At 44.2% G+C, this 14,338-nt stretch overlaps 1 protein-coding gene across 1 annotated transcript; it reads left to right on the forward strand.

Annotated features, from left to right (window-relative positions):
* Window positions 1–2,050: 2,050 nt before the first annotated feature.
* On the forward strand, window positions 2,051–14,181 carry KIF9 (kinesin family member 9; the record flags this gene model as incomplete). The annotated part of the gene is made up of 13 exons (XM_009699227.1): window positions 2,051–2,146; window positions 2,645–2,810; window positions 2,946–3,052; window positions 3,836–4,060; window positions 6,019–6,102; window positions 6,223–6,315; window positions 6,999–7,146; window positions 8,000–8,064; window positions 9,183–9,260; window positions 10,619–10,687; window positions 11,128–11,232; window positions 12,648–12,703; window positions 14,091–14,181. Coding segments are annotated over exons 1-13 (1,383 nt in total), but the record flags the coding sequence as incomplete, so codon positions are not given.
* Window positions 14,182–14,338: the final 157 nt, after the last annotated feature.

A 14,338-nucleotide genomic window follows, 5' to 3' on the forward strand; every position in this document is an offset into this window, starting at 1 on the left:
GAATTGTGATTTGCTTTGCTTGCTTGGTTTACGCTACAGGTGCTGAACGATGAGCAAAGGTAACGGCACGTCTGACTCTTGTCCTTTCAACATTTATTGTTTGAACTGGGAGACGATGATTTAGTGGTGAAACAACCAGAAACGTTTTTGGTTAGCTGACCAATAAACACGTAGTTTTCTTCGGAGTGCCTCAATAAACATTCCGCTGCAGACAAAAAACCCAGTTAATAATCAGATTGGTTGGATGCTTGGGGTATTGCTAATGAGCTGGAGGGCTTTTGGTCTCTATGCTGTTGGTTAGGAGTCTGCCGGAGAGGTGTTTCCCTGTTTTCTTCCCATCTTCTGATGTTAGTAAATACTCCCGGGAGTAATTGCTTTTGTCCTAATATCCAACAACCGGCATTGTTGCAGTGAGGAAGATTCCACTCATTCTGAATTTGTCATGTCTCTCGCTGATTCATATTAGAGTTTTTGCCTAAAATTTTCCCTTGCTTCTTTTTCCTGCTGTGCTTCTTGCTGCGGCTCTGAAGAAATAAGGCACATACCGCTCCAACACTGGGTTATATTTGTGCAGCAGAGTTTTGTGATCTCTAACAATCCCCATAACCAGATGAGTAGCATTTCCACGCTGGTTACCAACTTTAAAACTCTTGCCTCTGTTTCCATTTCACTTTCCATTTCCAGTGCTGCTCCTGCCTTTATTTACGCAGCGCCGGCAAATATTTTGGCGGCTTTCTGTGCATGTCACTTAGTGGCAATCCTTACGGTGACATCTGTGCACTTCTTTATCACCGTGCTTTTTCACAAATCACATTTGAAGACTGTCTCCGATACGGAAGAGGTTATGGTCACGGTGACCTAGCATCGTTTTGGATTCTACAGCGGACATGATGTTGGCATCGCTGCGGTAGTCTAGGAAAAGGAGAAGGCGCCCACGATACCTTTACCAGGTAGTCATTCAAATGCTCACCTCTGTTTTAAATAAAGAGAAGTCTTGGTTCAGCCCACGTCTCTGTTTCTTTTTTGAGCCGTCACAGCAGATATGGTAATGGAGAGATCACTAATAAAAATACTTAGTATACAAGAAATACAAAGGGTTTTGTCTGAAAACAGAAATTGTTGCTAGATATTACCCAGCTATTGAGAACAGGCCGTCTGTAGGAAACAGTGGAGAGAAAACGTAGGATCTGAGTGTTTCAGGGATTTAAAAATACTCAGCGCCTGTTTCTCAGGTGGGGTTTTCGCAGCTGGATGTATCCCCTGAGCCCTCCTCCGGTGGATTTTGGTCAGCAGATCCCCTAGCCTTGCCAGATCTTGACAGCCACTTCCTAAATTCGCATTGACCAGAAGAACAACGCAAGAATTTCACCAGGAGTTGTCAGGCTCATGACTTTTTTTTTCCTTCCAGAAACTTTAAGATCAGGTCTTCATTAGGAACTTTAAAATATTTTTGCGTATCAGTTACAAAGATATGAGAAACGCATATTCAATACAGACTGTAAACAAGGTAATTGCTGCTCAGAGTGTTGGAAATGTCGGCATACCAACGGGCTGCATCGCCTTTTGCAGGGCTGTTGAGCCCCTGGAGGCTTACTCAAAGCCTCAGAAACTTGAAACACAGTTCTGGATGAACTGACATTACAAAACAGGAGGCTGTGTGTGCCTTCACACACAGAAAACACTAGAGAAAAGAAAATCCGTCTCATATTCCTGCAACTATTTTGCTTTGCAAGGCTAAGAGGAAGAAAAGCTTGTGTTGTCAAACACTAATGTGCCTGATACACAAGAGGAAATCACGATCAGTAAGACCCTTCTCTTTTGATGTGCTCAGTTTTCTGAGCAGAACAATGCTGGAAAGAATTTGCAGCAACTGTTTGCCTACGATTGCTTTTAATAAAGAATAGAAACTGCAGCTGAACATACGTCAACACTTTATTTTTAAACTTGTCTCCTCTGTAGCTTGCCTTTTCCTGACAAATAACATTACATTTCATTTTAGGGAATGCAATTTTGTTGATTTTTCCTTTTTTTTTTTCCCTCTCTATTTAGAATGGATACAGCAGAGAAGAGAGTCCATACATTTGTGCGAGTCAAGCCAACAGCTGATTTTGCTCAAGATATGATCAAGTTTGGGCCAGACAACAAGGTAGAGAAGAAGAGATTGCAAGTGTGAAAGGTCTGGAATTTGATTTCAGTTTTGCCCACAGCAACGCAGAATTCTTCTCTTCCTTAAGGCCAAGTATAACTCCTTGGTGGACGTTGATTCATGTGTTCCTGCTTGCTGTTCTCCCCTGCGCTGACAGCGGCTCGTGGTTTTGTATCAGCAAGTGTGACTATGGGAAAACATACTTCTTGTGATGCGGTCACTAGAGAAAAAAAGACTGGGGCTCTGATCTTTGAGAAATTCCCAGTGGTAACAACGATTTCAACCTAAGAGGTCTCCCTGGGGTACAGTCTATTTCTATCCCCTCTTATGCAGGTTATTCTTGCTTAATTAATAATTTCTCTGGGACACAAAATCAGAGACATCACTGAAAGGTAAACAGAGGAGCTTAGCCACATTTCCTTTTTTGTTTTTTCAGATAATAACTGCTGAAACTCTTCATGGCTATTGAAGTTATCTTCTTCTCTTTTTGGCTTTCAGAGCATTGATATATACATCAAAAAAGATGCCAAGAAAGGAGTTGTGAATAACAGGCAGACTGACTGGTCCTTTAGACTGGATGGCGTCCTTCACAATACCTCCCAGGAACTGGCTTACAAGACTGTGGCTAAGAAATTGGTGTCCAAAGCTTTAATTGGCTATAATGGTAATTTGGTGCGATTTTTATTATTTTGACAATAAGCTGAGATTTGATCTGAGGGAGGGATCCTTCTGCTGTCCCATTTGAGAAATGCAGAGGTTCCCTCCTGAGTTTATTCTTTTGCTTTTGAATGTTTTCTAGGCACGATAATGTGCTATGGGCAAACGGGGGCTGGTAAAACTTACACGATGACGGGAGCAACTGATGAGTACAAGCATCGAGGAATCATACCCCGAGCTATACAGCAGGTCCTGGATCTGGATGGGAAAAGAGGCTAGAAGAAATATCAACGACATCTCTTGTATCAGCTCTTGCTCATACTCATAGAAGTGTTTTAACACAGTGAATATATTTCTCTCCACCAGTCTTTTTTTCTTTTTTTTCTTCATTTTATCTAAGTGATGATCGTTAAAGAAACAAAGGAGCCTGTAAAACATAGTTACTTGTCCCTTTCTTTTACTACACCGTGCACTGATAACGGTGACGTTTCAGAGCGTTGGGATGGTGTTGGCTTTGTTGGTCCCGTTGCTGCGTAGACCCGTACGTCCCTGTCCAGAGGCAGCAGTTTACCCCTGCTTTGAGGGGGGAGGTCTGCTTGTCTTCAGGCAGCGATACTGCAGAGTGCTCTCCACTCCCACAAAGACAACTGACACCCGCGACGTGGGGCTGACGTAATGCCTACAACCTGAAACAAAGATGGGAGGAATTCTGTAGTTATGCTTTATTACCAGTTGCAGAGGTTGTTCCTGTTTACTTCTACTGGCTCATATAAAGCACTTGCTGCTTCCCAAGCGTAAGCAGGTCTTCAAAAGTGTTGTTTTCAAAACTATCGTTTTGCAAAATTGTATTAAAACTGCTGACTTAGCCCTGTCAGCCCTCAGGCAAGCACAGTGCAGAATTAGCGACACGCACGCAGATGCACTTATAGCTGCTCAGAAAGTTATAAATAGCTTCTCTGGAAAGCTATAAATAGCTAATAATTCTGTTTGGGAACCAGCACCGCCACCGACAAACTCTTTGTCTTTGTATAGGTCTTCAAAGCAACTGCATGTTCCGTTGATCCGTTCATCACTGTCCGAATATCCTACCTGGAAATCTACAACGAGACCTTGTTTGACCTTCTCTCCACCGTGACAAGCAATGGGACTGGTGACATCCAGATGGCTGTAGTGGATTGCCCACAGGGTGTTTATGTGAAGGGCTTATCTATACATGCAGTTAGCCGTGAGGAAGATGCTCTAAATCTCCTTTTTGAGGCAAGAAAAAACAAATATTACACTTCATCTGTTATATGTATTGGCTTAGCTGAGGGAGGAGGCAGTAAAGCAGGAGGTGGGTGGCCAGGACGGCTGGAGGGAGGTTCAACTCTCTTTGTTCTCTTTATTGTGGGTAAAAGAACTGGTAACTCTTTGTAGCTCGTGTTCTTGTGAGGAAGATATCCCTGGCACGGAGATTCTGGAAGATCTCTGTGGAGAAACCCTGTTTTCAGTGTACGCCAGAGCAAGTCAAGTGATGGAGGAAATATAGAATCATAGAATCATTTGGGCTGGAGGGGACCTTCAGAGGTCATCTAGTCCAACCCCCCTGCGGTGAGCAGGGACATCTCCAACTAGATAAGGTTGCTCAGAGCCCCATCCAGCCTGACCTTGAATGCCTCCAGGGATGGGGCTTCCACCACCTCTCCGGGCAACCTGTGCCATTGCTTTTGAGGTGAGACCACAGAACGTAGTACCGTTGGAGATTCCAGGCAGCACCAAAATAGTGAAGGCAGTCACAGAATCTGCCTTCGTTTCAGAAGACTTGTATGAAATTCCAGCCACCTCACCAGCCCCTTCAGCAGACCGAGATCCCAGACCGCCAAAAAGACTTGTTTCCATTACCCTGGTTATCACGCCAGAGTGTCAGTGAGCCACATGGTACAAAGTGTAGAATATTTGGGGTCCTTTTAGACCCACCAGCTGACCTACACTGGAATTTCTTCCTGAAAAACACACCTGCCTGTCCTAGCTACATCAATCCTCCAAGAAAAGAGTCTGAGAGTTCGGGATGGTCGTGGCACAGGCACCGTTAGTCAGATTTTACAGCAGGGCGGCCACACGGTGGGTTAGATTTGCGAAAGGAGTTTGCTTACTTATGTCTGCATCTTTCTTTTACTTGTGGGTGCTTTAGTTCATGGGAAACATGAATAAATAATTGGGTTTATATGCAGGAAGCGTATTCTTAGCGGGAGCCATCTGGTGTCCTTAAAATCTTTCACTTGCCTTTTTAATAATGGGAGTGTGTTGTCCTAAGCCAGCCTCTGTGATTTGCAGAAACTCCCGTTTTCTTTTTAAAGAGTAGAAGGATGATGACAATGCAGCTTCACTTGAGATCTGTTGACAGAAGAAGTGCAAGTGATGCCCGGGGATCCCTTCAGGTCCTTCGATGAGGTCTGCCTGTGGTTCTAGGTTCACAGGGAAAGCCGCAGGCTTTGAGGAGGCTGCCCACCACGCTGTGACTCTGTTTCTTCATCTGTGGAGAGACAGGATTTACCTCGAGAGCATCACCTTCATTCTTGCTCTTGGATTTACAGTCCCTAGTGTGGAGCCCAGCCAGTGACCTTCCAGCTCTCAAAGGTCCTTGTCCTTTGAGACCCAGGCAGACCAGTTGGCTGGGAACCCTCTTGACAAGTGCATTTCTGTGCTGTAGAGCCTTCCTCTTTCCTTGTCTGCCTTGCCAGCCTGGCAGCACAGCTCTGCCATAGACTGGCGCTCCAACCAACCAGTTGCAACATCATTTTCAATGTCGCTTTCTCTTCCTCTAAGTAGGCATTACAAAAATGTGACTGTCGTGTCTGTGCGAGTTTTTCGATGACATTTGAAGCTTGGGGAGCTCTTTGGTTTTCTAGTCATCAGGAAACTGAAACAGCCAGGGAGGTATTGCCTCTGAACAAGGAAATGGAGATAATGTGGTCTTCGGTAAAAGGCATTATTACGGTAAACAATGACCTTTACCAACCGCACCGTGAAATGCTTTGAGAGGCCTTTGAGTAAGAAAGCAAGACAAATATAGCGAGCTCCTGCTCTGACTGCTCCAACCAACTGATCCATGTTACAGGCTCTGCGGAGTGAAGATCGAAACGCTGTTTATTTAGCTGTGTGGATTTCTAATTTCCCTTGATTTTACCAATGCAGAAGTTTAAAAACAGTGTCTTGAATTTTGACTTCATTTGCAGGGCGAGACCAACAGAATGATAGCAGAGCACACACTGAATAAGAATTCATCCAGATCCCATTGCATCTTTACTATTTATATTGAGGTAAGAGCTCCAGCAGTTTTTCTAGGGACTCAAACGCCTGAGGATCTTCACATGTCTGTTTTTTACTGTATTTCAGTTTTGCCTGCTGTTAAGTACAGTTTATATGCTTTTCTCCCTCAGTCTCGTTTCAGAGTTTTCTCGGACGTCAAACGCGTTAACTCTAAAATCAACTTAATAGATCTGGCAGGCTCAGAGAGACTGAGCAAGACTGGAGTAAGTAATGGAAGGAATATTTCAGTCCATGCTGAAGAGTCCAGTAATCAGCACGGTGGAGGTGAAATTACAAGTTTTCCCCACAACAGAGTTCAGCCAGTGATAAATAGGAGAACCTGTGACAAATTGTAAGTCACATTAACACGTCAGAGGGTGCTCAGTTGTTTGCAGCTGCTGTGTATCATTTCTAAGTCCGCATGCATGTGCCTCCCAACCTAACCCAGACCCAGTTAGTTAATTTGAGCCTATCATTTCTCAAAGAACCTCTGATTTTCCTCTTCATTCCCCAAGTGACAGTGCAAATCCCCCACTTCTGGTCACAGCTGGCAAACTGTTGAAACTTTCTTAGAGCATTAGGGCTCGACAACTGAAAGCTCCTCAGGTCCCACGGGACATTCTGTATTGATCAGAATAGAAATTGCATCGGCCCTCCGACGAATACATAATTTACCCTTTGGAAAGGAAAGCCAGTGGTCCTTGTAGACTTGTAATGAAAAATTGAGGTGTCTGAACACCTGTTTTCAAACTGAAGAAAGCTCTAGATCGTGAATTTATTGGTTCCGAACTAGCTCCTTACCCTTGCGGTCAAGCACAGTTTTACTCTCAGGAAGGAATATGCTGTCTTCTGCGGTTCGGCCAGAACCACGTGTTGGGGAAGCTTTGCCTTTTGATCTTCGTTACAGTCTGAAGGCCAGGTTCTGAAAGAAGCCACGTACATCAACAAGTCCCTGTCTTTCCTTGAGCAAATCGTCATTGCCCTGGCTGATCCTAAGAGGGACCACATCCCCTTCCGGCAGAGCAAGCTCACTCACGTTCTCAAGGACTCACTAGGTAAGAGCTGTGCGTGACAACGGCCCCAAATAGTTCCTAGAAAACAGTGTTGTTTCAATGAACGTATTAAATGCAAAGGCCGTAACATATAAACACATGGAACTCATCATCGTTCAAAGGATGTCGGGTTTTCCTCATTAAATAAAACAGCAGGCGCAGGAGATGGTACAAAGCCCACACTGATCAAGCCGGTAGAAACTCACAAAACCTTGGTTAGAATACTTTCAAAGACTACCACCACAAAAAAAACGCAAAACCCAGCATGTTACAAGCCTTTTCAGATGCTCCTGCTTTAGCATCAGGCTACAGATGATAAACCCAAAGCTGTGGTGCGTCGCGAATCCACAGGAAAGGCTTATGCTCTTGGAATGCAGGTTGGAGACGTGGGAGGAGAAAGCAGCTGACAACAGACTGCAGACATTTGTGTGGAGTGACCAAAGTCATCGGGAATGAGAGTGATGCTTGAGGCATTCCGAGCACGAGCCTGGCGTTGCTTTTAGGAAAGGCGGTGGCTATGTCCTGCCAGGTTCCCCGCTGCTAGATTTAGGCCAAGGGCTTTTAAAATCCTCTGCTCCAGTTTTCCCAATTTCAGGCTTTCACAGTTTGTATTCCCATCTTCTTACTGCATCATCGCCACATGAGAAACGCATTTTACCTTTATTCTTAAGTCATTCTGTGCCACCCTGTTTCTGTACCCATGTGAACTGTAGAGGGACAGTTACAAACCAGCTGTGTTCTTTATTGCTTTTTTTTCTCTCTTCTAGTCAGCACATAATATATTCCAGAAAAGGAAGCAACAAAAACCCCCAAATTATATTCTTTGCTTATTTTTTTTTTTCTAAATTTCTCCCAGGGGGAAACTGCAATACTGTCCTAGTGGCAAATATCTGTGGGGAAGCTGTGCACGTGGAAGAGACTGTAAGTTGAACCGATTTCTGCAGAATTAAAGTCTTGTTCCTGCTACTGTTGCAATTGGCCACAGCTGGGTTTAAAGAATAGTCTCTGGAGGGCTATGGCAGGAATCCCAGAGAAACATCCTGCCTAATTCATCGGAAACATTGGATAGCGATAGCTCATCTTATCTTCAAGGCTCAGAAAACAGATTGCTCTCGCCAATCTGCTTTGTGATGCAAACAGACGAGTACGAACTGGCCCGGGGCGGAGGGAAAATGGGAGCCTGAAACAGAGCAGGCACAAGCAACTAAAATCTAAGCACAGTGGAAAGTGTTAATTATTATTGTTGGTTCAAGTCTACGAATGTGTTCAAATGGTACATCACATACCGAGGTCAACGGAATTGCACCAGTTCACATCAGAGCTGAGCTGCCTTTCTGCTGGTTCGGGAATCAGGAGTAACCCCCTAACAGTACGGGGGTTTTTTTAACCTGTGAAATAGTGAAATTGGTGAAAGTCTCACTGTGTGAATCGGATCGACGTAACCACATCTGTAACACGGAGAAGGGAATCACTTTGCTCTTTGCCAAGAAAGTTGTAGGTAGCAAAAAGCCATGTGAACACAGACACTTGTTGTGTGGTTGTCTTCGAGGCAGGGTTGGTTTTATCATCTCCTCCTTGTGTTCTGAGAGCATCTAGAGACTTATAATAGTACTCACCTGCTATACTTTGCATCAAGAAAAGGATTTTCAGGCTGCAGGGACTTACTCTCAAGACACCACGATTGCAGAAGTAGAAGCTTGAAGGCCATTGATGTGCGATTTGGAGTTTTTAGGATGTAAGTGGTATTTTGGTTAGAAATGGGAGTGGGTTTTTTTGAGATCACAGCTCTGGTACACAAAGAGCTGTCCACATCCCGAACTGAAAAGACAAAGACATCATCTGAAGCTGGCTAATCACATGGAAGCCAGTGAGCACTGGAAGATACGCTCCTGGAATGAGAAATCCTGTACTGCTCCCTGCAGTTAAATAGCTTTTGTATTTCTGTGTTCTGGGATCTGATATGATTAAGTAGTAATGGATTATGAAAATGATATCCTTGCCAATATCTCTTTCAGTTACTTAAACCCCATGTTTTTCAGTTGTCTTCTCTTCGTTTTGCTACCAGAATGAAATGGATCACAACAGAGCCAGTCCTCAAAGAGACATCTGACCGAGAGGTATGTAGAAAAGGGGAATGGAAGAAGGCCTATTTTCTCATTAATGTTTAGGATAATGACCTTAAAAACCAGAGGGAAATTCAGTAGTTTAATGAATTACCACTCACCAGCCAAGCTGACACTTGCGAAATTTAGGTGTATGATAAAACGGATTAATATTAAACTTTTCTCATTGGTATTTAATTACCGTTCCCTTGGATATGCTAGAGGGTACAGCCATGGAGATGGTTGCATCTTCCCTGACACGCGTTAGCTCTTTCAACTGCATGCATATGAGTCCTTAATTTTTCTGATAAGATTCAGCCCTTAACAGAGGCATTATGGTGTGGGCTACTCCCCTGGTACGTGGGGAAATCATCTCCAGTCCTACCTGCAGCTTTACGCAGCATCATCCCTGTTGCTGCTGGTTACCAGCAGTTACCAGTGTTTAAACAAGGAAATAATTTAAAGAAAATAATGATAGTATTTTAGATGTCCTGAGTGCACTTTCACAGCTGAAACAGAGCTGGCAGCAGTAAATGTTCTACGAATTACTGATAGCCCAAAGAACAAGTTGAGAATTATCTGATCTGGAACAGATGCGGTGTGTGAGAGCCCTGCTGTATTTCATGGTCTGATCTCACTGGCAAGCAGAGAAACAGCTGGGGAGTTCCCTCCAACAGCTTCCAGAAGAAGCTGTGCAACAAACTGTCTTTTCCTCTTCAGTCCCTTTCATTTTTGTTGAGATGTGTGGAATGGAAAAGTGTAGCCAAAAGAGTAGTGTTTAAGGAAGCTATTGTGCTTTGATGCTTGACAGGTCACTGAAAAAGCAGCTCAATATCTGATTCTCACTGAATCCCAAGCAGATTTGTGTACCCACACCTTTCTGGAAACACATTCTAAATAGTGAATCCTTGAAGATATTCCACGTTAGGGAGAAATTCAATCCAGTACACCACAGGAGATTCCCTCCTCGATTAAAGTTAATGGCAGAGCTCCTGCTGAGCTCAGGAAGAGTCAGAGTGGAAACCTGCATACTTCTTTGCTTTCAAGATAATCTCTCATCATCCAGAAATTGATGGCTCCTACAGTACCAGATCAGGATGGCATCGAATTAGAAACCAGGTGGCCCTTCTTTTGATGGCTTAGCCTGACTCTGCAGGCGGTACAGCCAGGACCCAACAGAAGCTGTCTTCTTGGAAGCTAATCGAAGGCCGAGTCATTTCCAGCCCCACTGCTTCACGGGTGCATGACGGCAAACCCGAGGGGAGCTGCTACACAGCTGTGATATTCTCGAGCAGCTAGTTTAACGCTGCTTTTCAGCAGGTTTTTCTCCTATTGCATTTAGCCATTTGCTCACCCTTTTGTTTTCCTGCTAGGGGACAGTGAAGGCTTTGGAGAAGGAGATTATTCTTCTGAAGCAGGAACTGGCCATGCATGACAGCTTGGTAAGGAACAGGCTGCAGTGTCTTAGGTGGGACCTAGTTAAGGCTTTGTCATGATCTTTGTTTTGCGGTAGGATCAGTTAACTCAGTGCGACCGTATTCTTCCTTCTACTTCCAGCCCTGTTTTTCGGGGTTTAGGCAAAGCTCTGAAGATCCCGTGCAGGGAGACTGTGTTGTAGCTTCAGTCCCCAACCACCGCAGATGGTTTTTTTCAGACTCTTGAAGCCCTCCTGATGTTTGATTGAAATGTGAAGGGGAGTGCATTGCTTTCAGCATGCTCCCAAGTCCCACGTCCTCTCAACTCAGACAATGAGAAATAGCGATCAGAAATTAAACATAAGGCTTCCCTGGGCACAGTGGAGTGATGCCAGGCGTTTGCCAGACTAGCACTTGCTTAGCTTTTGGTAATTCACTGATACTCAGGTCTTCACCTTTCTTCTTAGGTAAATCGTTCTTTGGTGACTTATGACCCTCTGACTGACGTCCAGATAGCAGAGATTAAGTCTCAAGTCCATAAATACCTAAAAGGAGCCATTGATGAAATTGATGTAAGTAGCGTTCTAGTGGAGAAGGACTTAAATACTGATTTCATTCCACTTTACTCCAAGACAGAAGCACTGAAAATGTCTTCTGAAGCAGCTGTCTTTAACCCCAAAAGCACTACAGAATTGTAATTTATTTTTTTTGCGTGTTGAGGACCGTCTCCTTGCTTTCATTCAATTTTTGCTTTTTTGGAAGCTTGAGGAAACTTTTCCTCAGTCCTGAAACCCTTTGAATCGGTTTATTTGGAACTTCTTTAAAGAATTGATGTCAAAATTTTGCCCTGCCAATTTTAAACTAAATCTTTGCAGGGTGTGTTGCCGAAATAAATCCAGTCTCTTAAAGATGGGTTCATTAGGGCAGAGTTCCTCGACTTGAAACTACCCGTTGACTGTGGAACAATTGCAAAAAGAAACAGCAGAAGTCCTACATACACAAATATTCCTGTATTCAGAGAGGAAAGAAAACAAAATGTAAGAAAATGGAAGTCATAAATGCACACTCAGAGTCACAGTAAAGTTCTGTTTGGTTGTGAACAGAAGCCGCTGTGACAACAGCGCCGAATTTGCTGCAGGACTGTTTTCCAAACACTTAGATAACCCTCGAGTTTAAATGAAACACTTGAGATACTCCCTCTCATTTCACGTAATCGTTATCTTCTCTCAAAGTCCCTGTTTTCTCCCTCCGCGGGTAGGAGTGGAGCGGAATAAGGGCTTACGTGGAAGTGTATTTTATCTGGCCTGCAAAATGTGATGTGGGTGGGTGTGGAGCCAGGAAGGTAGAGAAGGACTAAGGAGTTTCACACAGGGAAGGATGTCTTCAGTGGCACTGAAGAATCTTTTAGAGAGAGGGTTGAGCACAGAGATAGTGCGTTTCAATAGCTTGGTCCAGTCTTTTGGACCTTGGGAGAGCTGGGTGCAGATTCCTGCTCGGCTGCAGACTGCTCATTACTTATCTGTCCCTGCCCCTGCTCATCATCTCCAACACAGAGACAGCAGTATGGCTCGACGGCACTGGTTTGTTAGTGTGGCTCAGAGCGCCGAAGATAGCGCTCTGGCGGTTCCAAGTACTCAGGCAGTCTTGGCCAGCAGTGAAAAGAGAAGTAGCAGCATAATCCACAAGGTCGGTAGATGCCATCTACGTAACTTGTAATATCGTAAATAAATCATTACCTTGATGGCTCTGCGCTCCATGGAGTTTACCACAGTCTATCAGATTCCCCTCATTTAAAAAATCTCAGAGCGAGCAATGTATCCGCCTCCAGCCTGACCCTCAAGTGCCGGCTAAAGGTAACTCTCCTGCGGGGTGGATACCCAGCGAGTGGAGAGCAGAGTCCTCACAACCTGAAAGAGTTGAATCAGTACAGCTGAGCGCAGCATCGAAATGCTTGCCTGTGTCTTCACCGTGTGCATCTCTTCCTCAGATAGTGAACGTCAGGCAAGTCCAGGAGGTATTTAAGCAGTTCAAACTGATTGTAAGGTAAGACTTCCAAGGTTGATGCATTTCACAGTAAGGTTTAGAAATTCCACCAAGCTTTTGTCTGGGATATCACACTTACCATGACATCAGTGAAGAATCATGATGAAGTACAGGGAATAACTTGTAACCGAAAACATAATTCTGGACAGATTCTGCTGGCCTTTGCACAAGAAGACTATTGCCTCTAACCTTCCAGTGCTTGTAAGTCATGTGTGAGGGCTCTTGATGGTCAACTTCACTGGTTAAGAGGTCTGCTTGGCAAATAGACCATCACCGAGCATAAACTGTGCAGGATCCCTAGTCGTGGAGCATATCTCCATAGTGCAAGGCAGCCCGCAAACAGATCTGAAAGTCATCAGATTTACTTTTTTTTTTTTTAAGAGATGATGGCAAAGGAAAGTCAGAAAGCAATTTGGAGGAGCATGAGGAGGAGGCTCTATGGCTATTTCCAGAGAGGCACTCTCTGATGTGTGCTGTGGGATGGGAGAAAGCGTGAAAGTGGCTATTTCAGAATGTCACCAGTGGATGATGAAAGTTGTTTTTTTAGGTTGAAGGAGGGAAGGTGAATGACAGGCTGGAAAAAAAATCCTAAAAATGAGGACAAGCAGCTTCCATGTAATGAAATAGAAGAGAATAAGGGTATTAGGGCAACCCACCCACTCCCTGCCCCACCAACCTTTGCAGCAGTGGTCTGGCTAGGCAGTAGAGGTTGCCACTCACAAGAGTGACGTTGCGATATTGCTGTAGAAAATCTGCCTGCCCTCGAGAAACTTGTGTGAACACCCAAATCTCTGTGGTTCCACAACACTGTGGTACATCATCAGCCTGGGCAGTCTGGCTTTGCTAGGACCCAAGACCAAAATGGGTTTCACGTTAAAATTTTGCCTGATTATTATCTTTTTAACTTGGGACTCCTTTTATTGTACTGACACAGTGGGCTTTAGTCTTCTTTAACTTGCAGATTCTCTAAAGATTTTCAGTCTTGTGTAGTGTATTTAAGCCTACTGACAATGCTTTACTTGTTCCCTTTCAGGGAAAAAAGTCACTCTGAAAATCACTAGGTTAAAGTAAGGTGATGGAACCGAACAGAGGTAATATTATTCTATCTGGACCATTAAAAGGTTAGGCTAAGTATTAAAATAGCCATCAGAAAGCTGCCGTATCTCAGAGGCCTAAAGGGACATTGTAGAAAAGGAAAGGAAGAGGAGAGTGGATAAAGGTTACAACGGTGACGGGAAAGAATAGGAGCGAGGTGGGGCGTTTGGGAATGAGATCCCAGGTGAAAGACGTTTTCCTTTGGAAATCTGCTATTGGCAGGTATCACAGGTTTTGACACATGAAGTAGTCCTCCTTGAACACAAAGGTAAGGGGCTGTTTTCTCCCCTAGTCAACAGGAGCATGAAGTGGAGGCCAGATTACGAAGCAAGTACGCTCTGATAGACAAAAAGGACTTTGCTGCTGTTGCTGCTGTTCAGAAGGTAATGCCTGGTGCTTGAGACTGGCCGAGAATCCATCTTAGAATTGGCTCCTTTGCTGCTGAAACGTGAATTGCCTCAAGTTCTCAACTTTTCGCCGTTGAAATTGGAAGCTCAGAAATGTTCACGGGATCACAGAATCACAAAATGGCTTTGGTTG

This window comes from Cariama cristata, unplaced genomic scaffold (genome assembly GCF_000690535.1).
Source record: "Cariama cristata isolate BGI_N322 unplaced genomic scaffold, ASM69053v1 scaffold34040, whole genome shotgun sequence".
NCBI classification, from domain to species: Eukaryota; Metazoa; Chordata; class Aves; order Cariamiformes; family Cariamidae; genus Cariama; species Cariama cristata.